This window comes from Dipteris shenzhenensis, chromosome 3, assembly GCF_047967505.1.
Source record: "Dipteris shenzhenensis isolate YYH24624 ecotype China chromosome 3, Dip_SZ_1.0, whole genome shotgun sequence".
Taxonomy (NCBI): domain Eukaryota; kingdom Viridiplantae; phylum Streptophyta; class Polypodiopsida; order Gleicheniales; family Dipteridaceae; genus Dipteris; species Dipteris shenzhenensis.
In genome coordinates, this window is record NC_141598.1 from 21,113,795 (window position 1) to 21,138,588 (window position 24,794).

At 46.5% G+C, this 24,794-nt stretch overlaps 1 protein-coding gene across 8 annotated transcripts in view; it reads right to left on the reverse strand.

The window, feature by feature from the left end:
- Nucleotides 1–24,794, reverse strand: part of LOC147903504 (FAM91 carboxy-terminus protein) — a 222,079-nt gene that overhangs the window by 92,156 nt on the left and 105,129 nt on the right. For all 8 annotated transcript variants that reach the window (XM_087399493.1, XM_087399497.1, XM_087399488.1 and 5 more), the window contains exon 7: nucleotides 7,884–7,990. In XM_087399493.1, coding sequence (XP_087255619.1) covers nucleotides 7,884–7,990 — 107 coding nt within the window. The remainder of the gene's footprint in view (nucleotides 1–7,883; nucleotides 7,991–24,794) is intronic.

Sequence of the window (24,794 nt, forward strand, 5' to 3'; positions counted from 1 at the left end):
CCTCCAGCCTAGTTAGAAGTGTTCTATAATTGTTATTAGTTCTTGAGTAGACGTTGCTCCTCACTGGAGCACCTTTAAATGTACATTTTCTCTTAATGATATACTGCCTTTTACAAAAAAAGTTGTGCGCGTGCATGTGCTTGCTTTTACAAGCTTTTTAGGTTGTTCAGAAACCACCCTATCTGCCAGGGGTATGATCTTTTCTTTACATAGGTACGCTACTGGGCACTATGGACTCTATGGAAGCATCGAAATTATGGTGTCTTTGGTGATCCATCCCTTGCCAATTGTCCCTTTTCTGGGCATCTTTGCAGGAATCATTATACTTGCATTCTTGGGATTTGGATTGTTGTCCTACAATGAGAATTTCTGATTTTGTAGGAGCATCTCCCCTCGTTAGAGAATGCTTCTTGTATTACGAATGGATTTTGCCAAAAAGTGTGTGCATGTGTGAAAGAAAGAAAGTTCATTAAGGTCTGCAAAAGATTGAAGGGTCTATGAGACTAATGAAATCCAAATATAATCAAAGCTTAGGAATGGCGCCACTAAAGTAGGCATCCAGTCCCAAGGCTGATGTCTAGGTCAAGAAAAAAAAGTAGAGAAGTAAAACATGATGTTTCAGCGGGAGTACATATATAGTTTAGCAAGACTGTATGCATGAGAGCCATGGCCATGGGGGATACTTGCAGGGGAGCCAATTGGTCAGTTATCCACCAAGGTGTCAACAACCTTTTGTATGTTGTCTAGGGCCCGAATCTGCCAAAGCCAGTTGAGGACAGAAGAGTGGTGTCGGCCGACAGTGACTTTGGTGAAGAGTGGCATTGCCGAGAGAGGAATGAGTGATAAGATGATGTTGATGCTCAACCTAGGAAGCCTGCCTAGGTCCTTCTCTCCTCATCGTGGTCCCCGCCGAGAGGTAGCTTGCCATCTGGCAAGCACCACCATCGTTCCCGTTGCGTGTCTCCCCAAGTCAAAGAGTAAGCAGGATATATCTATAGTCTTGATGTGTAGGTCAAGACAGCAGCAAGTCTGTGATGCTGTGTTCTCTAGATCCCGTCTGCATCGTGTCCCCATGACCTCTAGTCAAGGTCTCCTAAGTAGAAGAATCTACGGGCTCCAAGTGGCTCTCCTAGTCTCACCTCTGTGCTCGAAGAAATTTAATCTCTATGTCATTGAGCCTTGAGTAGACAAGTCACCACCCATCACTGACCGGAATTGGTCAAGAAAACTAACATTGGTCCAAATCTGCTCTTGAACAGGACATCGTCGTACCTCATAGTACGTGGGTGCAAAGCGCTCTTTTGACTCAATCTTCTGCATGTTGCACAGGGCCATCCCTCACATGTTCTTTCAGTCAGATAGTTTGGATGCAAATTGGTGGTATGTGATTCAACTGTACCAAGGAAGCGAAGTCTCCTTGAAGATGAGGACATAGAGGAAGCGGCACAAAGTGTAAGAGTAGATTACATGAAAGAAAGCACTTGCAATGCTTCTCCCTTGCTAAGGGAGACATCCTATAGGATTCAAACGTGGGCAGCCAGCTCAGGTAGGTGAATGCCCTGCCCCTTGATTTTGCAAGATATCTAAGCAAACTTGCTTGACCTTGTAAGGAAGGCTAACTCTTGGCATTGAGATTTACAAGAAATAGATTTTTTCGATGCATGCCCTGCCCCTTCTATGGCATGCATCAACATGTTCCTCCTCCTCCCCTTTGGAAAAGGAGCTTGCAGTACCTGCTTTTTATCTGCACCATAACTTCTAAAACTCCCTAAGCAATGCTCAAGGGAAAAGTACATCATGCACACATGAGAAAACAAGACCCAAATAGGTCAAAATCAAACTCCCATAAGAGAGCTAGAAAAAATCCAAGGTTGAGGCTGAAAGTGCCACCTCAACCCTGTGGGGTACTCTGAAAAGAACAATGAGCTGCTCCTCTCCCTCAAACTGCACCATATCTAGCTTGTCAATCTCCAAATTCAGGTAGAGTTATACCACAAGGATGCCCACACTGATCCATAGCTCAATGCAGTGAATATTGCCGTCTAGCAGAAAAAAAAAAGACTATGGACTATAATTCATGACTAACGAGATTGCTAGAGATCAAATCAGGAGGGAATGATGACATGGCTGCAAAAAAAGTGATTTACAAGTATGTGCATGAAATTTTTAATATGGGGAGGCCTTGTACTAAATGCAGATACCAAGATGTTGACATAAAATGTGAGGTATACCCTTATGGGTCAAGTATGGTTGCTGAACGATGCAATATCCTTCTATTTTGACATTATCCTAAAAGCTGCCTTCAATTCTTTCCTGTTTTATTGTAAGACTTTAGTGGGTCTAGCTTCTCTTACCTTTCATTATATAAAGGGATTAGTGTTGGTTGCTGTCACGAACACTAAAGGATCATTCACACCATAATTTTCAACTGGAAGAAGAGAAATTTTGCAAAGAGAGTAAGAACTGCATCAAGGGGAGCATTTGTGTTGTTTGTAGGCATATGTATCAAAGCTTGAAGCTGGCTGGCGTGTGGGCTAAAATGTTCATCAAAGAAGACACAAAGGAAATGTGTTTAGCAGAATTTTATTTATCGCTAGAGCAAAGTCCCTAGTTTCTCAATGGCCAAGGAAAGCCCTTGTATTCAACGTTACAACTAGAAATGGCCACAATAGGTTGCTTCTTGCTCAATCAAGATATGCATGAACATGAAGTACCAAAGAAGAAGAAAAAACGAGAAGTGGACACTCGTGTGTCATAACAGCTAGTTCAATCTGTGTCACAAAAAGCATGGCACCGGTGCATTGATTTCCAAGGTATTTTGGCTATAGCAACCTTTAGTTCTAGAAAGAAAGAAAGAAAGCCTACTAATGTCCACAGGAGACCAATAGGTCTATGGGACAGCAAAAAACAGTTAATGCATCCATTCAAGGAGGGCACAAGGCAGCTCCCAAGGCATGCATAAAGTGACTCCAGGTTATTATAATGTACCTACATTATATTCTGAAAATAAGACAATAAACAGTCATATATCAGTTTAAGACTGAGGGTTTTTTTGTTTTGATTCAAAACATTGATCAGGGCCAAACCCTCATGATCCATCCTTCCTAGCAGCCTTGACCTTGGCTAATTCCATTGCCTTTTGGTTTAGTTGCGCTCGTGTGAGTTCTTCGGCGGTCCCTTTCAGTTTTTAGAATCGGCAAAGAAGCTCCACTCACATATCCCATGTCCTAAGTGTAAGTACTTCATGTCCTCTAGCGTGTTTGATAGGGGGGTTGTTTCCATCTTCGGCTTCCTCTAGCCATTCAGTGCAAGGGGTGGCGCCCTTGATTTGTGCAAGAGTCTCACTGAATGTATCCTCATCCTTGACACGAAACACATTGAAAATCATTATCATTATGTATGGGATTGTATTTCTGATGGCTTCATTAATCTCATCTATTGTCCATCTGAGAACAATGTGGCGGATATCTTCACCAAAGCCCTGTTAACAGATCTTTTCTTACGACATCGACATGGCTTGGGGATCAGAGACATTCTCACAATGTCAAGGGAGGTTGTGAAGTGAGTCATCCTTCAAGAAGGCCTCATAACTTGATCTTCAGCAAATTACTGCACCTGGCTTCGTGCTGCTTAATCTCCGTCTGAATGTCAGTTTTTACTTGCCAAATTTGTGGGGACCCTCAGTCATAGCCTTATTCAAGGTTTCTTGGATCTTTTGGTTGAGGTAATTGTTGGAGATATCATAGTCAAAGAGTGTGGTGATGTGATGTGTTAGTGTGTAGTACTAGGTGATCTAGTACTAGTCTATGTCAGTGAGTCTTGTGTGAGTGCCACGTGTCATCATGGAACTTATCCCATATCCACTAGGTGCTAGAGTGTGTGTGAGTAGCCTATATAAAGGCTTGTACTTCACTTGTCATTATACAGTTGATGAATGAATGAAAGCCTTTCATTATGTCTTCATTTGTGCATTATTTCCTCACACCCTAACTCTCTCTCTCTCGTCCCACCAGCCGCTCACCTCACTTTTGCTCAGATTTGTACTCTCATAGCAGGAGGCAGAGTCGATGGACAGGATTTCCAGTATTATTTTGGTTCTCAGACTCCGTGACACCTGGACTTGTATCTTTGCATTGACATATTGTACTCATCCCCCCATTTTGCACCCAGGGGCGGTTTCCTTGCATCTAGCTTACTTTGTATTTAGGCTCGGATTTGACATTATGTACTTTCACTTGCATTGTATTGCGTAGCACTTAGATGATATTCGACGATGCCTCTTCTTTGTGGCACGTTGATTTTGTGCTATCTTGTACGCAGAGTTCTTGATGTCCCATGGGCCCATTTTGGCCTTTAGTGGACAATAATACACTTTCTTTCTTTCTTTCTTTCTCCCTTCACCATGTTTCCCAAATGGTATCAGAGCCACTTAGCCCTGCCATAGCCATAGCTGTCACAACTTAACCCTAACCCTAATTCGAAACCCTAAATCTGCTTAGCTGCCCTATTTTCGCCTTTGCTGCCTTCTCTTTTCTGCTGGCTCATCTCGCCCTAGGGTTTCTGCACCACAAACCTCCATTGCTTCTTCTCTTGTAGTCGCCTTTGCCTCGCCTCTTCTTTTCTACACAGCCGCCCTCCATAGCTTGGTTTTCACCTTGTTTTTCTTCTCCATAGCCAGCCGCCTTCATTCCTAGGTGGTCTTGGTAGCTTTCCTGCCTATTGGTCGGGTCGTTTCCCTAGGCCAACCTGCTGCTGCTGCCATCTTTGCTTCATAGTCGGCACCTCCAAGCAACTCCAGCCCTACAGCCGACCATCCATCTACCTCCAAGTGCTGTGTGGTGATCAACCTCTTCAATTCGGAGCTTTTCCAACCTCTCCACGTGCTACTGTGTGCATTTCGGAGCAGACCAAGCCATCAAATTTCTGTTACGAGCCTCTACAGCTGCATTACTTCAGTCGACTTTGCTTTTGGACCTACCTGTGGAGTTTTTTGAGTGGTTCCAGCTTCGACCACCTGCTCCAGGAATCTCTAAGATCATTTCCTCACCCGACTTGTCCACGTGAGGACTGCTCGTGTTTTGGAACCTTCTGCCAGCCGCCATATTTGGTGGTCTTCTCAGCTTATTGCATGCTTTCTGGAAGCCCTCTTTCATCATGACTTCCTTCTCTTCAAGTTCCCTACTCGTGGAGAAGTTCAAGGGGGAAGGCTTTCCCATGTGGCGAACCAAGATGCAACTATTGCTCCTGGTACATGTCAGGCACGGATCCTCGTAAAGTCCATGTCAAGCACATTTGCTCGGGCAATTGCGAAAAATGATAAGAGGATGCACCAAGGGGTGAAGTGGTGGGAGACATTTAGGGCTCACACTCCAAATTTGCAGCAGTTGGCTATTCGAGTGCTCTCGCAGGGGACATGTGCTTCTCCTTGTGAGAGGAACTGGAGCACATTCTCTCTTATACATACCAAAAGAAGGAATAGGCTTCTTCCAAAGAATACATAACAATTAGTATACATCCATACTAATTTGCGACTGATCTCCAAAATCAAGGAAAGGGGGTTTGAGAAGATAGAAGTGACCTTGGAAATGATCAACAAGGAGAAGGATGATGAAAGGCTGCTTGCTTTGCAAGAGACTACAAAGGGAGAAGAGGAGATTCCAACCGGACCAGCCCCTCTTGTTACAGGAAGGATGAATGTTGCTGCAGCTTCAAGCAGCTCTAGTATTTTGGAGTCCCATGGCGAGGCAGATGAGATTGACAGTGATGAGGATGAGGATGAGGAGAAGGAGGAGGATGGCACTGATGCTGATGATGATGAGGATGAGGCACGCGATGAGGATGCACCTTGAGGCTTGAGCCTCATCAGTTGTGATGCATTTCAGTTTTGTTTCTTGGCTGTAGCCTGTGGCAGCTTGCAGGGCCCAGGTTGGCAGCCTTTTCAGTTTGTTATATGATTTTTTTTCAGCTTGCCTTTGATGTAGTACCTGCAACCTACAGGGCCCAGGATTCTTTCACTTTTCTAGTATCTACAGACTACTACCTGCTACCTTTGATGATGATTGATCATGATGTTTTGGTGTCTATCACTATATATCAAATGACAGAATCCAGTTCCTGGACCCTTCATGACTTTAAAATCAATAAAAGTTTGAAGTTGAAAGTTTTGTAGCTCTCTCAAGTAAATGTGTACATTCTATATTTTTCTGATTTTTTTGGGGTAAAATTAAGGTCACGTATGATTCAGCCCCGGGGGCTGAACCATTCTCCAATCATACTTCCATACCCGTATGACGTATGTGTATGGTCACGTATGGAAAAAACTATGGTTGGTCTTTCTAGGCCCCTATACTATATGTGTTTGTGTTGAGTCAAATAAAGGTTCTCAGCCTTGAGTTGTCCCTCTAAATTGAATGTATTTGCAGTCAATAAGAGGTACTCTGCCCTGGGTTGTCCCCCAAAAATGATTGTATTGTGTTTCACTTTGGTTGATGGTATTGACCACCCAGTTCAGAGTAAGCAGGGATGACAAGTGATGGTTTGCCCTTGCCGGTCGCAAGCTGACTGAGAATTCACTATCACATGGGAGGCATTGGATAGTTGGACTCGTTCTTTGCAATATTGCAGTGGAGGGGGGATCGGTCTGCTCTTGCGTGTTGGGTCTCACACCTCTTTGCTCTGAAGGGGGGTGTTGGAGATATCATAGTCAAAGATTGTGGTGATGTGATGTGTTAGTGTGTAGTAGTCTCTGGGAGTGAGTCTTGTGTAAGTGCCACGTGTCATCATGGGACTTATCCCATATGCACTAGGTGTTGGAGTGTGTGTGAGTAGCCTATATAAAGGCTTGTACTTCACTTGTCATTATACACTTGATGAATGAATGAAAGCCTTTCATTATGTCTTCATTTGTGTATCATTTCCTCACATCCTAACTCTCTCTCTCTCTCCCTTCACCATGTTTCCAACAGTAATCCCCTCCCCATTTAATAATCTCGTCTATAAGACCTTGTGGGTCTTTTGCTTTTCCATTCATGAGACTTTGTATGCCCTTTGATACTTCTTTGGTTGACAAAAGTCCTTATAGAGGGCTATTTGAGGCCTTCCAATTACAAGCTGCTCCACCGAGAGAGGAAGGAGGAGAGGTTACAGACGAGGGTTCTTAACGTTTGTAGGCCATAATAACATGAGCAGGTATAATCGAGAACACAACCTGCAAGAAAAAGGAGAGAAAAAGGGACATGATAAGATCATATGTGCTTATTGTTGTTCACATTGCATCTCTCGTTATGTTTATGTCCCCATGAAATTGAGGGAGCCTAAACAATCACTCTGGATGGACTGCGTGTCATTTAAGCAACCATATTTTAATAGTCACCAGCAAGCCTTTAAACATGAGGAAGCTCAAACAACCACTCTGGATAGACACACTTCTTTGGTGTATTGCTACACTGCCCAAAGAGACAAACTCTCTAGCTTTCTGTGAAATTTTTTTATAAACTCATGCTGACCTGTGTCAGCTCCTGAAGTACCTGCTTGAAACATCTATTCAGTCTCATTCCAATATGCTACATCACCCTATATCTCTAATATATAAAGTTAGCAGATGAAACGAGCAACCCTTGATGCTTGAATATAGAACTCCATACGAGTGAACGTTAATTCCAGCCATCTGAACTTTTACCAGGGTTACAGAGAAAGGATATGGCGAGTTGACCTGCCTTTTTTAGGGATGACAAAAATGCAAATAGCCTGCAAACATATGTAGCAATTTGAAAACCAAGGTAATAGGCTTTCTGGCTCCCTCTGTGTGCTTACCCTAGAAAGCCAACATAGACCTATGCAAACAAGCTATAGCCTGAATATGAATATGGAAGTGTGCTTCTAACCTTGCCTCTGCATTTATTCATTATATCAAGGAACTCATTCCTCCCAATGCCCGTCAACCGTAGAGCATCAGCAGCTGTGAAATTTGGAATTGTATCATATGGCCGCTCTGCAGCACAATAATCAACAGTTAAATCCAAGATCAAGTAGAATGGCTCGTGTATCACAAAACTAGGATTGAATACATCCACTTACTTCTCAAATTAATAGTCCAAAGTATAAAAAATCAGCACTCTGACTTTATTACAAATAGAAGGCACAATAAGTATTAGGAAAATGCTTGAAAAATCAACATGAACCACACATCTAATCAAACCTACACCCAAAGACTCTCAATCTTAAACTGATGTAAATGTTTAAACTAGACTATAGCTAGTTTATAATAATTTCAGAGATGCTATATGCAATCCCAGGAGATGCCTTGTGCACTCCCTCTATGCATCCCCAGGAGATGCCTCGTGCACTCCCTCAACTCTCTAGTACTCAAATGTAGTAGTAACTCTTGTTTGGCTGTACTTTGTACGTTGAGGACACAAATTTCATATAGACAATTATACCATGGGATAAAGTATTATTATCGCACGGTATTGCGCTAGAGATGTGAATCTCTCTCTCTCTCTCTCTCTCTCTCTCTCTGGGCTAAAGTCAGGGCTTTCAAAGAGTTTAAAATCCAAACCAAAAGACTCCCAGTCTTAAGCTGATGTATGGCTGATTACTCTTTCAGAATATTATGTAGGTACTCTAAATAACGGGGGTTGCTTTTGCACTCCCTGGGAGCTGCCATGTGCCCTCCCTAAAGCAAATGTACTAGATGATTTTTTTGCTGTCCCATAGACCTGTTGGTCTCCCATGGACATTAATAGACTCTCTCTCTCTCTCTCTCTCTCTCTCTCTCACTAGAAAAGAATAGAAATAGTACATAAATGCCTCCTCAAAGGAAAAATAGGGGTCAAGGTACATACACCCTATCCCATCCTACTAGCTAAGAGGGTATGATACCTCTCGAAATGATGTTTTATGCAAATACATGGTCACCCTCAACAAGCTTAAGAAGATGGATGCAAACAGTATACCACACAAAGCAATGGAAGCCACAAGGACTATGGAATGGCATAGATGTTGGAATATGGAAGCAAGAACTAGAAACTAGAAAACTAGAAGTGAAATAATAACAAGATTGAAAGACAAGAAGTACCTTGAGAGGAGTGCAGACAAGACACAAGCTAGATAGATAGATTGCAATGATGTGACCCATGAATATATGGGCCAAAGTACAAGACATAAAGCAAGAGTGCTTATGGGATAATTGTAGAGGTGCCACATGGCACTCACTCATCAAGACACAAAGACTAGACTAGACTTAGACAAATGTAGACTAGGGAAATAGTACACTTAGTGTGCACTTATCTCCAACACCCTCCTTAAGTGGACACTGGGAGTAAGACAGAAAGACAAGACTAGAAGACAGACATAAAGACTGATAGACTGAGAGACAAGATAGAAGACATGATAGACAAAGATCCTGAGACACCCCTCCTCAAGTGATATCCTCATATGGGTCCACAAGGGTAGGGACAAGATGGATCTAAAACAAAACACAGTCAGATTGATAGACAAATAGACAGACAGACAAGACTAGATAGACAGAAGACTGACTGTAGTCAAACAGAAAGACCAAGACACTAGAACCCTTTGACCTACATCATCGGTGGTCAAAGTGGTAGACAAGAAATAGAAGTAATCAGAAAGCCCACTTCTCATCATATGAGGAAGGAACAGCAGGATCTGCTGATGGAGATGTTGCAGCAACATGGGCTGAGGTAGATGCAGGGGCTGATGTAGAGGGTTTTGAGTAGCAGTCCCTCTCCCGGTGATTATCACGGCCACAAATGGTGCATGGATGAGCCTTGAAACAGTCCTTCTCCATATGATTAGTTTTGCCACAATGGGTGCAAGGCTTTCTTACCTTAGAACTTCCTTTCTTTGCTAAAAATGCAGTGTCTGCTTGAAGGTAGTGACAAGAGTATCATAGGTGTCAGGTAAGCTTTTGAGAAACACAGCAATAGCAATATCTTCGGAGATGGGGGACTACACTGATGCAAGCTGAACCATAAGACTGCGAAGATAATTGACATGAGAGGCTATAGTAGCTCCCTCCAGCATATGTAGATCAAAGAATGAGATCATAAGTGCAATCTTAGAGTTTTTAGATCTGGGTCCAAAAAGGGTATCCAAAGTGATCCATGCTTGAGAAGCAGACTGTATGTCGAAGATGTGATGAATGTAATCATCTCCAAGACCGAGCAAGATGATAGCATAGGCTTTGTCGTTTTTGGCATTGGGAACCCTCTAAAATACAGACCAGCTCACACGAGTCAGAGGTGGAAAGGGGGAGATAGGATCTTGAGAGATGCAAGCCTCCGCAAAATCTGTCCCACAGGGGAGGTAGAAGATGAGTAGCATGTACTCCTAAAATGCCGAGCCTACGCACACATCAGAAAGAAAGAAAGAAAGAAAGAAATTCTATTAGAGTCTTCAGAAGACCGATGGGTCTACGAGACTGAAAGAAAACCACAGTAAGGGTGGAGCTACTGAAACGAGCATCATCACCCGTGTTGAACCCTAAGTCTGATCATACATAATCAAATACATCTAGATCTAACAATGAAAAGAAAAGAAAAGGATTGGAGCGGAGCGGAATCCTCCGTATGTCATGTCGCCCTGGCTGGTGCATAGCCGGTGATGGGACGTTGGCGCCCGTCAAGGTGTGCCGTGCGTCTCAATCTCCTGGACGAGGCTCGACACAAGACCAGAGCCACCGTGACTCCCATGGGACGTATCCCGGGTCTAAACAATGACGAGAGGTCTCCAAGAGTGATCTGTGTCCCCCCTTGATGTCTCATGTGTCGTGCTGCGATCGTCGGGTCAGGGTCTCTGTCACGTCTGTGGCTAGAGACTGGACAATCAATGTCACTCGATGGGAAGAACTCTGTGATCCTACTTTGAGAGGTGTCTGATGATGTGGCCAAGCCTCGTCGCCTGAGTAAGTACTCTCTGTGTCGGACCCCCTCGTGAATGAAGGCCGCGAGGCATCTTTGATCTGGGTAGGCGAGGAATCTGGAAAGGAGCCTAGAGCTGTCTCTGAAGAGGCAGTGGTAGCGACCTCAAATCTCGTAGTACACTGGGCACCTAAAAATAAAATGCTCCTCCGACTCAACCTCCTGATAGTCGCACAATATGCATAAGCGATGCTCCCTAGGAATCCCCTCTGTTCTGCCGCTCTCTATGAGGAGGCGGTGTGATGATATCCGAAACTGTCCGATGGAGATCCGTACTGAGTGAGGCATATGAAGCTCAGTGTACCCCGGTGGTGTGATGAATCTCTCCTCCGAAATACGAAGACAGTAATCTCTGTAGAAACTCAGCTTCACTGGGAGCTCCCTCGGCTCCAACCAGGTCCTAAAGGTGTGTAGCTGCAGGAGATCCTCTCGAATGACCTGGTTGGTGTGTGGCCTAATCGGGATGGTGGGTGGGAGTACCGGAGGGGCATCTAAACTGTATTGAAAAGGAGGTATCCTATCGATGTGGAACCCTAGTCTCACAAACCATCTGTGAGTCCGTGCATACTAGGATCGCTCGTCTCCCTCTGCTGCCAACCTCATGGAGGAATCGAGAGCCAACCATGGCAACCTCTGTCTCCCTGATGTGCAGTCCCCATATGATCTAACCCGGTATAGATATGTGATGGTCTGAAAGGCTACATCTAGCTGGAGTGGAGAAACACCAAACTTGGCCTGAATGATGTGATGTGGTACAGGCGGTTTCCCCTGGATCATCCATGAGAGCATGAGGATCTACAGGCGCTCTACCCGTGTCCATACCTGGACCACACCTGGACCAGGACATCTTGGGCCCCCGCTAAATGCTTGGGACTCCCTATTGGCTGCGATACACAGCATCAGGGCCCGTTAGGCAGAGCTGACACATTACACCCAGGAGTAGACCCAATACACCCAAGAGCAGGCCCGCATTATACAGGAGCAGGGCACCCTTATCCAGGGACTCAGACACGACATCACACAGCTTCAAGAGGAGCTCGTGACCCTCAGAGCAGCACCTGGAGGGACCACAGTCACAGAGATGGAGGCACAGATAGCCACGATACAGTCGGCTATAGCAGAGACGACTAGATGGGTGGACGTGACGAAACGGGAGCCCGCAAAGGCAACCGTTCAACCGCCATATAGGAGCAGTAGCAGAGGGCCTCGAAGGCCCTCAACATCCAGGTACGAGGGATCATGCGAGACAGCACCAGCACCACTACGACGCCCATGGAGGAGGCGATCACCTTTGTGACCACCATTATGGGAGTCCCCAACCATGGCATAGAGGGAGCATGGCGTGTTGGGAGAGATCCCAACCGAGAGCAGCCCCTAGTCATTTGCTTCAGAGATTCACATGCTCGACTAGCGACACTCCGACGGCGAGCCTCTCTACGAGAGCATCTCACCCTGTCCATGGACGAGGATTTGACACCACTACAGATTGAGGAGCGACGAGTTTTTCTATAGCAACGGGATGTTGCCCGCAAGGAGGAAAAATGGGCTGTGGTTCGAGATGGTAGGTTGCTGACCGGCACCCGTTAGGCTCCCACCCGTACCTCCTAGGGGAACGGGGCCTATGAGACTCAGGTTTTCGAGACCTAGACTACACCATTTGGAACTGTAATGGTATCTTATGGTCAGACCCAGGGGAACTTCTTGGAGTCTTATACAGGACGAGACATAGTCTTTTACACGGAGACACACCAGAGCCCAGAGCGTCCACTACCGATAGTCAGTGGCTACACATGGGAGTCAGCCTTCAGGGATGAGACGAGGGATACAGGAGGAGTCCGAGGATCAGGCGGGGTCGTAGTATTGTATAGGTCTTCCCTCGTTGGAGCCATCTCCATTGAGAGGAAGGATGCACACTCCCGATTCATGTGGATCCGGATCCGACGCACAAACACCCATGACCTTTTCATAGCAATATGCTACTTCCCGCCAGACACATCCCACTTCGCCAAAGTGGCACGAGAGGAGGGTGAGACATCGCCATATGCACCCTTACATCAGGATATCCTAGACCTTTCAGCCCGTGGGGAAGTTCTCCTCGTTGGGGACTTCAACGCCAGGACGAGCACGCACCAGGAACGACTCTATCATGCTACCAGACATGGACCTAGATGGAGCAAGTATGACCAGGACCTCATCGGACCGACACGAGCCTGTTACACCATATGGACACGCGCTCCTTGATCTAGGCAGGATGCATGATCTCATCATCTACAACGGGCTCGACCTATGGCCCTCCTCAGGTGGTTTTACTTGCTTCCCACACGGGGGGGGGGGGGGGGCACTAGTGTAGTAGATTACATCATGGGATCCCCTACCTTCACTTCATGTATCACCGACTTCACCGTAGCACCACTCCCTCCCCAGGAGCTGATCACACATACCTATTCTTCACTATCGCTACCCCACGCTTAGCCACACCACACACACCACATAGGAAGCATGACACCTACCACGGCATACACTTTGATCACAGCCTCTCATCGGCCTACTCTGGACGCCTAAACAGACTCCTAACCTACATCGATCACATACCACTCATAGAGGACCATGCCACCCTGATTAGTCGCACACTCCACGAGGCTGCCCTCCAAATCTTTCCCCACACCACATGGTCCACTACACCACCACCTCTTGGTTTTGTACCCTGCAACAATTGGTACGATGTGGAGTGCAAGGCTTATCGCCGACAGCTCTGATTTGAAACCAGATGTCACCTCCTGAACACACTAGACACGGTACGCAAATACCGACATCTCGTACGTCGGAAGAAGTAGGCATTTCTTCGTCGAAATGAGGAGGAGCTGCTGCACATCTTGTACAGCAGCAACTCTAAGGATTTTTGGCAGAGATTCCTTGAGCGTAGGTCCCCATCACCCCTCACCGACACGAGAGTCTGGCACACGTATGCACACCATCTTTATGATGTCCCACACCAGCCCACTGCAGATCGCCCCACCACTTGCACGTTGTTCACCAGAGGGGAGTCAAGGACGCGACATTGAAACTACACGATGGCCGAGCGAAGGATCATGAGGGGCTATGCACTAAATTTATCGCATATGGGATCGACACGTTGGCCCCGATCCTAGCAAAGCTATTCAATGACGTTGTTTGCCTTGGCTTACCCCGCACCTGGACACTCAACACCATCACCCCCATCCACAAGGCAGGGGATCCCATGGACCCGAGTAATTATAGGACTATCATGTTTTTTTTTTTTTTTGGGCAAAAAAGAGACTTCTATTAAGTATTAAAGAAAACTGTTAGAGCAAGCTTCATACGGGAATACGGGATACACCATGCAATGCATGAAAAGCTCAAGAGCCAAAAAGAAAGGATTGGGGCTGATAGTGCCATCTCAATCCATTAGCAACCTCCAAGAAAAAGGGAGAACCCCTCGAAACTCGAAGAAATATAGTCCTCCTAGAAGAGACTGCCTGTGAAGGGCCCTGCATGCTAGCCCATATGGCTATCAAAGTGTGAACCGTGTCACTCCAAATACCCGTGAACACCTGTGATGGGTGTATTTGGGTGTCATCCAAGGCTTCTGTGCATCTGGCTCTCCAAATGTGCCAAGAGGAAATGCTAGTCAAAATCTCCCAAGAGGTGTCCACTAAACCATGTGAAGCTCTGAAAGGAATATGTGGTACATCCTGAAGAGAGCAGGGCTCTATCATCTGTCGGCGGATCGAGAGTGCTCAAGAAGAAGGCTCACCCTCATAAAACACCTGGGGCCCAGTAATGGATAACCATGCGACCGAGCCCCAAGTCATGAAGAAAGGGGAAGTATAAAAAAAGTTAAGTATCCGAGGAACTCCTTTCCAAACAATTCTCGCTTGATTGCAGTCCCAAAGGCAATGTCGCACTGACTCCTCTGCAGAATGACAGCGAGGGCAAGTGGGATCAGTCCCAAATCGTGATCTCCACAAGTTCACTGCAATCCCTCCATGAATAGAAAGCCAAAAGAAAAGAGTAATCTTTCTATTTCTGAGGGATTTCCAGAGCCTCCTCCAGAAATTCCTATGCAAATCTGCGGTGATGAAGAAGCTATCCCAATGGGGGGCTTTGGAGGGAATCTAACCTCTACTGCTCAGCTGTAATCTCATGGCATTACCAACCGTGAAATGAAAGAAGGGAATCCCCCTCTCTCGGTGCCCATGATCTATCCACTCCCACTCTCCTGGGTCCCACTGCAAGCACCTAATAGGTGCACCTCCATATAACCACAACCTCCAGGATCCCAGGGCCAAGAGCAAAGAGTTGGGATCTAAGTACCACTGCAAGCCCGCTCCATGGTCCACAAAACCAGCAATCCTCACAGGCTGAAAGGCAACCTCTAGAAGAATATCATCCGTGGATCTAGAGAGTATACCTCCATCCCCAACGTCATAGACCAGAGCATCTTCCCCGAGACCTCGAAGAGCGATCACCTGTAGAGGAACTGCTGTCCTCGAAAATGCTCCCATCCAAGTGGTGGAAGTAATAGGCATCTCAACTATCCGATCCACCAAGATGGCTACATCTATCTGCTGAATCCTGTGTGCTACCCCTCTGAGGTGACTCAGGGACTGTAGCCTCTGATCCTCAGGTAGCATGATAAAAGCCTTCCAAGTGCCTACTGTGTAGGCGGGGCCTCTCTCCCATTCAGACCACTTCATATAATGGGAAGTGCCCAAAGGTCTGCCATGCTCATCAAGTATGCTATTGCTCCAAATGATTGGCTACCTATCAATCTCTTCAAGGGTAGAGGGCGGAACCCTTCGAAGAGTGTTCCTGAAGCTCCCCCAAGCTTTGAGGATGGCAATCATGAGAGGAGAGGCAGGAAGAAGAAGAAGAAGAAGAATATATTATCGTCCTCTGAAGACCAAAAATCGGCCTATGGGACCTAAAACAATACAAAACCTTACATATATAAAGACTCCTCCCTCAAAGGGGAGGGTAATAAGAGAAACTACCTTTATGTCTAGGTGAGTTTCTGTGCTTGAAAAGCTTAGATACAAATGTTCCTAAAGCTGAGGGTGACGCCTTATGTAGCAAATCAGCCAGTCTGTTATGTCCCTCAAGAAGAGAGCTGAACTTTTTCCTAATGTGTGCATAGTAAGGGCATATCATTACCATGTGTGCTTCTGTTTCTGGCATACCCTGGTCACATAATTGGCATATTCTGCTCTCTCTTGGCATGTCTTCCATCCTCCTATTTCAATTTGCAGCTGGTGTGATCGGGTGCGAAGTGAAGCCAAAGCCCTCCGCTTATGCATTGCCATAGGTGTGCAAATGTACTTCTGCGTGGCTGACTCCTCTGCCGTATAAGTGGGCCAATATTGGGGGTTGATAAATGTGCAGTAGTACTCGAACTTATCTCTATTTTTAGCTGTTTGCCATTTCCTATGTAGTGCATTCAGCAGGTCACGATGAAAAGCATCTTCATCTACCTCCTCTAGTGAGTAGTTCAAGTACTCCTCTACCTCCCACTTCCTGAACCAATTTCTCAGATCTAGTGCCCATCCAGATGCCAAAATCTTGCTCTTGTTTGTCTTTTGGGGCTTTTGACTTTCTCCCCCTGCCCTCTTTGGCAGCCTTTCAGCATCCATGCCTTTGACCTTTGTAATGTATCTGAGTACCTTCTTTAAAGCATGTAACTCTATGGGTAAGCATCCTGTCTCTAGAAGTAGCAGAGAGTAGGGTGTAGTAGCCTTGATGCCAAGGTGTCTCCTAATAAAAGATTTCTGCATTTTTTCCAAATCATTCCATTTCGAGGATGATATACTCCCACCCCACACCTCTACTCCACAGAGCACTGTCTGTATCACATATGCCCCAAAAATCATGTTTCGTACATGCCATCTTCTTGTATTGCTATTACTGCAATCATTTTCAAATTGGTAATACTTTCCCCATCCTGCATCAAGTCTCCGTTGCACACAGCTGCTCCATTTATTATTGGCTGGAATTTCAATGCCTAGGTATTTGAAGGAGTGCACTGTATCAACTGGTTGACCCATGTATGAGATTGAGGGGGGGTTGCTTGGCTGTATAGTTTTGACTGTCATGAGTTTAGTTTTGGTAACATTAACAGCCAGCCCACTTTCCGAACAGAATATGCCGAGTATATCCATCATTTGTTGCATCTTGCTCTCACTATCAGTGAAAACAACCACATCATCTGGATAAAGAAGCAACCAAATCCCAAAACTTGCTAGGTTAAGACTGGACAATTCTCTTTTACATGCTTCTTTGTGCACCAATTCCTCAAGTCTATCAATGCACAAACCAAACAAGGTGGGTGAGAGCGGGCATCCTTGTTTGACCCCCATATTACTGTAGAATTCTTGTGACATCCCATCCTTACATTTCAGCTGGCATTTTACTTTCTCATAAATTCTAAAGACAACGAACCTTATCTCCTCGGGCACTTCTATGCATTGCATGCTCTCCCATAGCACGTATCTGGGCACTGTATCAAATGCCTTTTTAAAGTCAATAAAACAACAAAAGAGTGGCTTCCCCTTGAGGCGGCTTTCCTCCATCAAAACTCGGAGGGTGACTAGGTGATCCACCGTAGAGTGTTTGGGCCTGAAACCCGCTTGTCCCACTGCCCTCTTCTTTTCCTTTTCTGCCCAAATACTCAACTTTGCCTCTACTATTATACTATATAGCTTGGCTAGAGTGGAACATACCATAATGGTTCTATAGTTTGATAATTGATCGCGGTCACCCCCCTTGTAAATTGCTTTGATCCAGTTCTCTTGCCATTCTATCGGGAAGCCATATACCAATGCTTGGTTTAATGCCATTAGTATGTGCCTTTGCGTGTGCTTGTTGGGTCCACTTAATAAGTTCTGCCGTGAGATGTAGAGTGTCTGCCGCCTTCCCGTTTGCCATTTTCTTTAGGCCATCTTGTACATCCTCCAATGAGAAAAAGCCTTGAGTGTTGCCAAAGAGAGACAAGCTCACCATGGGCCGAGCCTTAGGATGGGTGTAGAGCTGTTGAGCGTACTCAAACATCTCTTTTTCTGTAAAATCTCCCATGATGTCATTTGGCTTTTGTTTAACTCCTCTCCATGCTCTTCTAGGTTGCTTGACAAAGTCAATTGCATCTGTCCATTCCTTTTTCTCAATATACAAACGCCTCTTTTTGCGTATGAGAGCATGTAACTGTTTCTCAGCTGCTCTTCTCTCATCTCCCATTGGAATCCCCTTCAGTGCATTCCTAGCTGCCTTGCACTCAGCATCAAACCAGTCATTACAGGGTAGCCCTTTCTTATGCTCTTTACTGTTCTTTTTGTACCCCAAAATTGACTTAGCTGTGGTGAGAATAGCATTCTTCAGTTCTGCCCACCCAAAATTCTGTTTTCCCAGCAGGCATGCCTCTAAACTTTCAGCATACTCCATCTTTTTTGCCTCATTTATTCTATATCCACACTCAGCTGCTGTATGCTGCTCAAAAATTGATGTGGCCAACAATATATTAAGCTCTACATAGAGTGGTTTGTGATCTGAGTCAGGAGACTTCGGGCCAAGTGAGAAATTGTGGACAAGATTACAAGCTTCCACATGAATCAATGCATAGTCAAGTACACTAGCCCCCCCGCTCGCAAGGAAACAAGTAGGGGAATTGGATTTTGGGAAAAGGGCTGTCCCATTTACCACCAACATGTGCATCCCATTCATCAAGTGCTCCAATGCTGTGCCATGTGCGTTCACCACTTTATCCTCCGAGCATCTACACCAACCAGGGTCAATGTCTATCTCCTGGTCCTTTATATATTCTTGCTGTGTGGGATATTGAAATTGTGAGTCTCCTATGCGTGCATTTAAGTCACCAATAAGCATAACATTTCCTTGTTTGCTGAACATGGCAATATCTAAGCATAGGTCTCCAAATGGTTGGGATGGATTAACCTCATGTCTCTGGTAGAAGGGGATTCTCTATGAGGGATGTAGCATCCTGCAATGTACAATGGCGGATGGCTTGCTTTTACCATGATCCATATGAAGCATTTGTGGATGCCATCTTTGACTATGGAGATCCTGTCATGTAAATGGTCTTTGTATATGCATGCTACCCCTCCTTGCCCTCGTATACCTACTTGCTTTTGCCAGATGGAGTGCACCAAATAACCATCGATTTTAGGAATCCTGCGTATGTCCCTTTCCCAAGTCTCTGCAAGAAAAATAATGTCTGCATCATGTAGCACTCCGTTCAATCCAGCCCCTTTACACCAAGGAAAGCCTCTACAATCCCAAAACATGATCTTCAGCTTCTTCTGGTGGGTCTCATAGGCCTCGTGTTCCTATAAAGCCTGTTCAGCTCCTTGCTCTTTTTTTTTTACTCGAGTCTCATACATACGTCTCCTTTCTTCTTGCTGCTTGGGGGTGCGGTCTTCTGTCACGTAGAAAGGTGTTCCCTTTAGATAAATCCTGTTGCTGTCCAAGATGATTTCCCTCTTGCGTGTGTCAAGCATTGTGCAAACAATTGCCCGATGGCTTGAATTTTCATCCCTCTTTCTTCCTACTCGGTGTGCCCCAAAGACCACAACCCCTTGCATGGCAAAATGCTCAGCAAAAAAGTCCCCAACATCCTTTGCAAGTGAGAGGGGTGTTTCCTTTTCTTTTTCAGGTAGGTCCCGTATGACGATATTTTGTGCTCTCTTTTCTCTCTCTTTGTACTCATTGGCATCCATCCCTTCTGATTTTTTTCCCTTGTCTAAATGTGCATCTGTCTGTATGTGCCCATTTATCACCTTACTTGCCCATGTCCCTAAGGTGCCTATTTCTTGCTTGCATTCTAATTGAGGCTGCTGTGCCATATTTGCTCTCATATTTTCCAAGGTCTGTTCTAGCTCAGCGACTTTCTCCTCTTGGATGACAGTCTTTTGCTCCAAACTGTCTATGGAGCTTTCATACATGGCTACCCTTTGCTCCAGATCTGCATTCTTGTATTCTAGATGTTGGCATTTCAGTGAGATCTGATGTATCTCTTGTTGTTGACGATCCATTGTACTTTGTAAAGCTGTTAAAAATCCCTAGATTCCAGCTTCATGAGAGAAGGTGTTTGTTGCATCACCTTGGGCTGACATGAGTGGGGCTGTTAGAATGTTCCCTTGTGCAGGAATGAATGGGGCTGCGTGCCCATCTAAAATAATGGTGGGTGGCTGAGACATTTCTGTCACTTGCAAAGCACTTGTTCTAGTTAGTGTCAGAGAGAGAGAGTTTTTTATACTTGTACTACCTCCAGAGCTCTTTGCCATGGGAGTGGAGTGTGCTGCTAAGCCACTTCTGTTGATTCTTTTGTTGAGGCTAGTGGAAGCCATGATTAATCCTGTGGCGCATCAAGAAACTGATGATTGGCGACACGCGCGATAAAAAATAGGTGTAACAGGTATAGAAGTACCAGGGGCGATTAGATGGCGCAAGAGGATCCTGACGGTCAACCGCGTTCAACCGCGTTGGGGTTTTACCCCTCTTTTGGAGCTGATGGTGGCCTCAGATTGGCGATCCGAGTTGAGGAAAGGCTTTGAACTTCATTCGCGATTGCCGCGTGCGGCGGATAACAGCAAGACAAGATACCACAAACATGTATGGAGATTACAAGCACAAAAGGATCCTAACGGGCAACCGCATTGGGGTTTTACCTCCCATTCGGAGCTGTTGGTGCGGTCCAAGCCGCCATCCGAGTTAAGCTAATTAGGCAGCAGAATGAGGGAGAGGTAGGGGCAGCAGGGAGGGGGAGAGAGAGAGAGAGAGAGAAAGAAAGAAAGAAAGAAAGTGTATTATTGTCCACTAAAGGCCAAAATGGGCCCATGGGACATCAAGAACTCTGCGTACAAGATAGCACAAAATCAACGTGCCACAAAGAAGAGGCATCGTCGAATATCATCTAAGTGCTACGCAATACAATGCAAGTGAAAGTACATAATGTCAAATCCGAGCCTAAATACAAAGTAAGCTAGATGCAAGGAAACCGCCCCTGGGTGCCAAAATGGGGGGATGAGTACAATATGTCAATGCAAAGATACAAGTCCATGTATCACGGAGTCTGAGAACCAAAATAATACTGGAAATCCTGTCCATCGACTCTGCCTCCTGCTATGAGAGTACAAATCTGAGCAAAAGTGAGGTGAGCGGCTGGTAGGGCGAGATCTCCATGAGTAAGTCTCCTCCGAAAAGCTGCCATCATCCTGGATCGTCTGGAGATGAAGCGGCGAGTACGTCCCCTATGTAACAAGATCCTGCGGCGTCTACAAACCATCTCATATGTACATCCACAGGGTGGAGGCATGTGTCCTGTGTGAGCTCTGACCTCCTCGTGCTCCTCCTGATACCTGTCATCTGGTATAGCGTGTGTCTGAGCTCTATCGGGCTGGGCTCTATCACGCTCCGGTCTGTGCTGATGGTCTCTAAGGTAGTGTCGTCGAAGCATAGTGGCCTCCCTGACATAAAGAGCTAGGCAATGCTGATCCTCATAATCCATCACTCGTGAGAGAGGTCCAAAGCCATCCGTGAAGAGACAGTGGAATCTCCCTCTGATCTCATAATATAGCGGGCATCTGCAAATGAAGTGCTCCTCTGACTCCACCTCTCCCATGGTGCAACAAGAGCAGATCCTGGTCTCTCGGCCTGGACGCCGTCCATCCTCCATGCGTCGCATCCTACCAGCCTCTATCTCGAGCTGATGCGAAGAGACTCTAAGCTGGCCAAGGGCAATCCTCAGTGAGTGGGACATGTGGATACCTGTGTAGCCTGGTGGAATGACAAATCCATCCTCTGAGATCCGAAGGAAGTGGTCACGATATGTGGCCATCTTCGTCGGAAGCTGCGTGGGATAAATCCAAGTGCGGTACGTATGAAGCTGCAGCAAGTCTGCTCTCGTGACCTGACTAAGCTCGTGGCGAGTCAACTCGAGATGAGGGGCATCTATGCTGTATCGGAAGGGAGGCAGTCTATCCATGTCTAGTCCAAGAGATGTGAGCCACCTAGTGAGTCTGAAGTACCAGCAGTATCGGGCCCCAGATCGTGCCAACTCCATAGAAGATGCAAGTGCTAACCATGGCAACCGAGCTCTGCCTGCTGCTGAGTCTCCAAACTCCCTAACCCTGTGCAAATACATGACCGACTGAAACGCTGCATCCAATGCAAGGGGAGTAGCTCCAAACTCTGCTAGCATGATCTCGTGCGGAACTGTAGCCTTGGCCCTAATGAGCCGAGAGAACATGATGATCTGTAACCTCTCTACTCGTCTCCAATCTGCAGCGCCAAGGTCTCCTGCCCAGAAAGGAGCTGCATACATCGCAGCTGGTCTCACCAATGTGTGAGAGAGAGAGAGAGAGAGCTGAGAGAGGCAGAAGTAAAAATCCAGCGAGGGCTGTCCACCCAATCATCTCCTAAGGTAGGTGTGCAAGCCTGAATGCATCCAAAAAAGAAATCCTTCCAAGGTTCCTGCCCAGGCATGAGTCCCCTCACCACCACCTTACAAAGCAATGCCCTGCATTGCAAGTCCGGGTCAATGATATTAAGGCCCCCTTCCCAAGTAGGGAGAATAATGGTCTCCCAGGCCACCCTCACTGCAACATCTGCCGTGCCATCAAGTCCACTCCATAAAAAATTCCTGACTGGTCTAATGAGCTGAGTGATGCAATCCCTAGACCGGCACCAGCAAACAAACCAGGCGGTGGCCAAGAGAACCCGATTCACTACCACAACTCTAGAGGCAAGGTCGAGTTTGGCTGAGCTCCAAAAAAGGAGCTTTTTCCTTATACTTTCTAGTACTGGGGCAAACTGATGTGCTGGAGAGATGCCCAATCCTACCTGGCATCCCAAATATCTGACAGGAACACCCCTCAGAATCCAAGAAAAGCCAAAGTCAACTCCCCAGCTTGGAGTATCCTCATCACTGATCCAAAAGCCAAAGGATTTATACCAATTAATGTGTGCCCCTGCAACTGAGCAAAAAAATATCCAAGGCTGTCCAGAAAGAATCAAGTGACTGCGAAGAGGCCTCAATAAAAATAGCAGTGTCATCAGCCAACTCATAGTCAAAAAGCTCCTGCTCTTGTCTCAAGGGCAATCTCAACCCATCAAGGACTATCATGATTGGACATGTGATGTCCAAGATCTATGCAGCTATATTGGATGCATCGGTCAGCTTGTTTGTAGAGATGAGAGGGCTCAGAGCAGAGGGTCAGGCCGGTTTTAGGCGAGACCATGGGACTATCGATCACATACTCACACTTCGGAGTGTCATTTAGGAGGCCAGATCACAGAAGGAGAGGGTATATTGTTGCTTTGTGGATTTCCGCAAAGCGTTTGACACAGTACCTCGGGCTCGTCTCATCACACGCCTACAGACACTGGGATTTGATCAGGAGATCATCTGGGCAGTCATGGCACTATATGAGAGAGTCTCAGGTCGCATTCGAACAGGCGCAAGTTGGACAGATGAGATCCTGAGTACCATAGGGGTCAAACAGGGTTGTTCCTTATCTCCGACCCTGTTTGGCCTCTACATCGATGAGCTTGAGACTTTCATGGGGGCGTTCGGAGGGACAGGTTGCTCACTTGACGGGATCATCATCACGATTCTTCTTTATGCAGATGATGTGGCACTCTTGTTGTCCACACCTGAGGGGCTCCAGCGACACCTAGATGCACTGCAGGTTTTTTGTTTATCCCATGATTTGGAGGTCAACCTTGGCAAGACCAAGGTCATGATCTTTAACACCTCTCGAGCAAACATGCAATGGAAGTAGGTTACTTTTACTTTCGGTGGGTCACCAATTGAGATCGTATCCTCATACACTTACTTGGGGGTCATCTTCTCCAGCCCGATCTTCACGATGAGACCAGCGATGCAGGCCAGACTGAGCAGGGCATACGCCTCACTGGCTTGGCTAGAGAGACAATGCTTTCACTCCCACTTCCAGGACCCTCGGACCAAGGCTCTTCTCTTCGACTCCTTGGTCCAACCAGCCGGTATGTATGGCAGCCCTTGTTGGGGGCCTGACATGTCAGAGAGTACTATGGAGCCATGGCTAGTGGGGCCAGTGATGAGGCTACTGGAGAGGAGACCTGTGATGATGATGCAGGAGAGGGGGAGGAAAGAGGTGGCGTAGATGATGAGGCGGATGATGGTGGTGAAATAGTGGTGGTAACCATAGAGGTCGAGGATGTGGTGAGCGGCATGGGCTTTGGGTGGGCCCCTTTCTTCTGGGCCGCGGTGCTGTCCACTGTCAAACCGCTCCGGTTGCTGCGTTTGTTGAAGTCCTCCAGATTGAGTTGCTTTTGTGTTTTCGCCTTGTCACCGTTCCCCTTTCCCATCTCCACGCGTATGTAGATTTGGATCAAAGGGTCTCCCGCCTAGTCTCTTGTCCTCATCCCCCTGTTTCCTTCATTATGGGGGAAACAGCAGTGGGCAAAGAAGGGAGTGCAGGAGGTCGAAGCTGCTTCTCTTTTTTTGTTCTTTTTTTTTTTTAAAGTCGGAGCTGAGAGCGGGGGGTTTTTTTTTTGGGGGGGCAGAAAAAAAAAGGGGGGGGGAGGGTAGCGAGGGGGTAGTGGAGGGGGTTAGCGGAGGGGGTAGCGGGGGGGTAGAGAGGGGTAGCGGGTGTAGCGGAGGGGGTTAGCGAGGGGGTAGTGAGGGGGTAGTAGAGGGGGTTAGCGAGGGGTAGCGGAGGGGGTAGCAGAGTTAGCGGGAGGGGGTAGCAGAGGTAGCGAGAGGGGTAGCGGGGGGGTAGCAAAGGTAGCGGGAGGGGTGAGCGAGGGGCTGAGCGAGGTAGAAAATATAGGGACAGCAGGGAC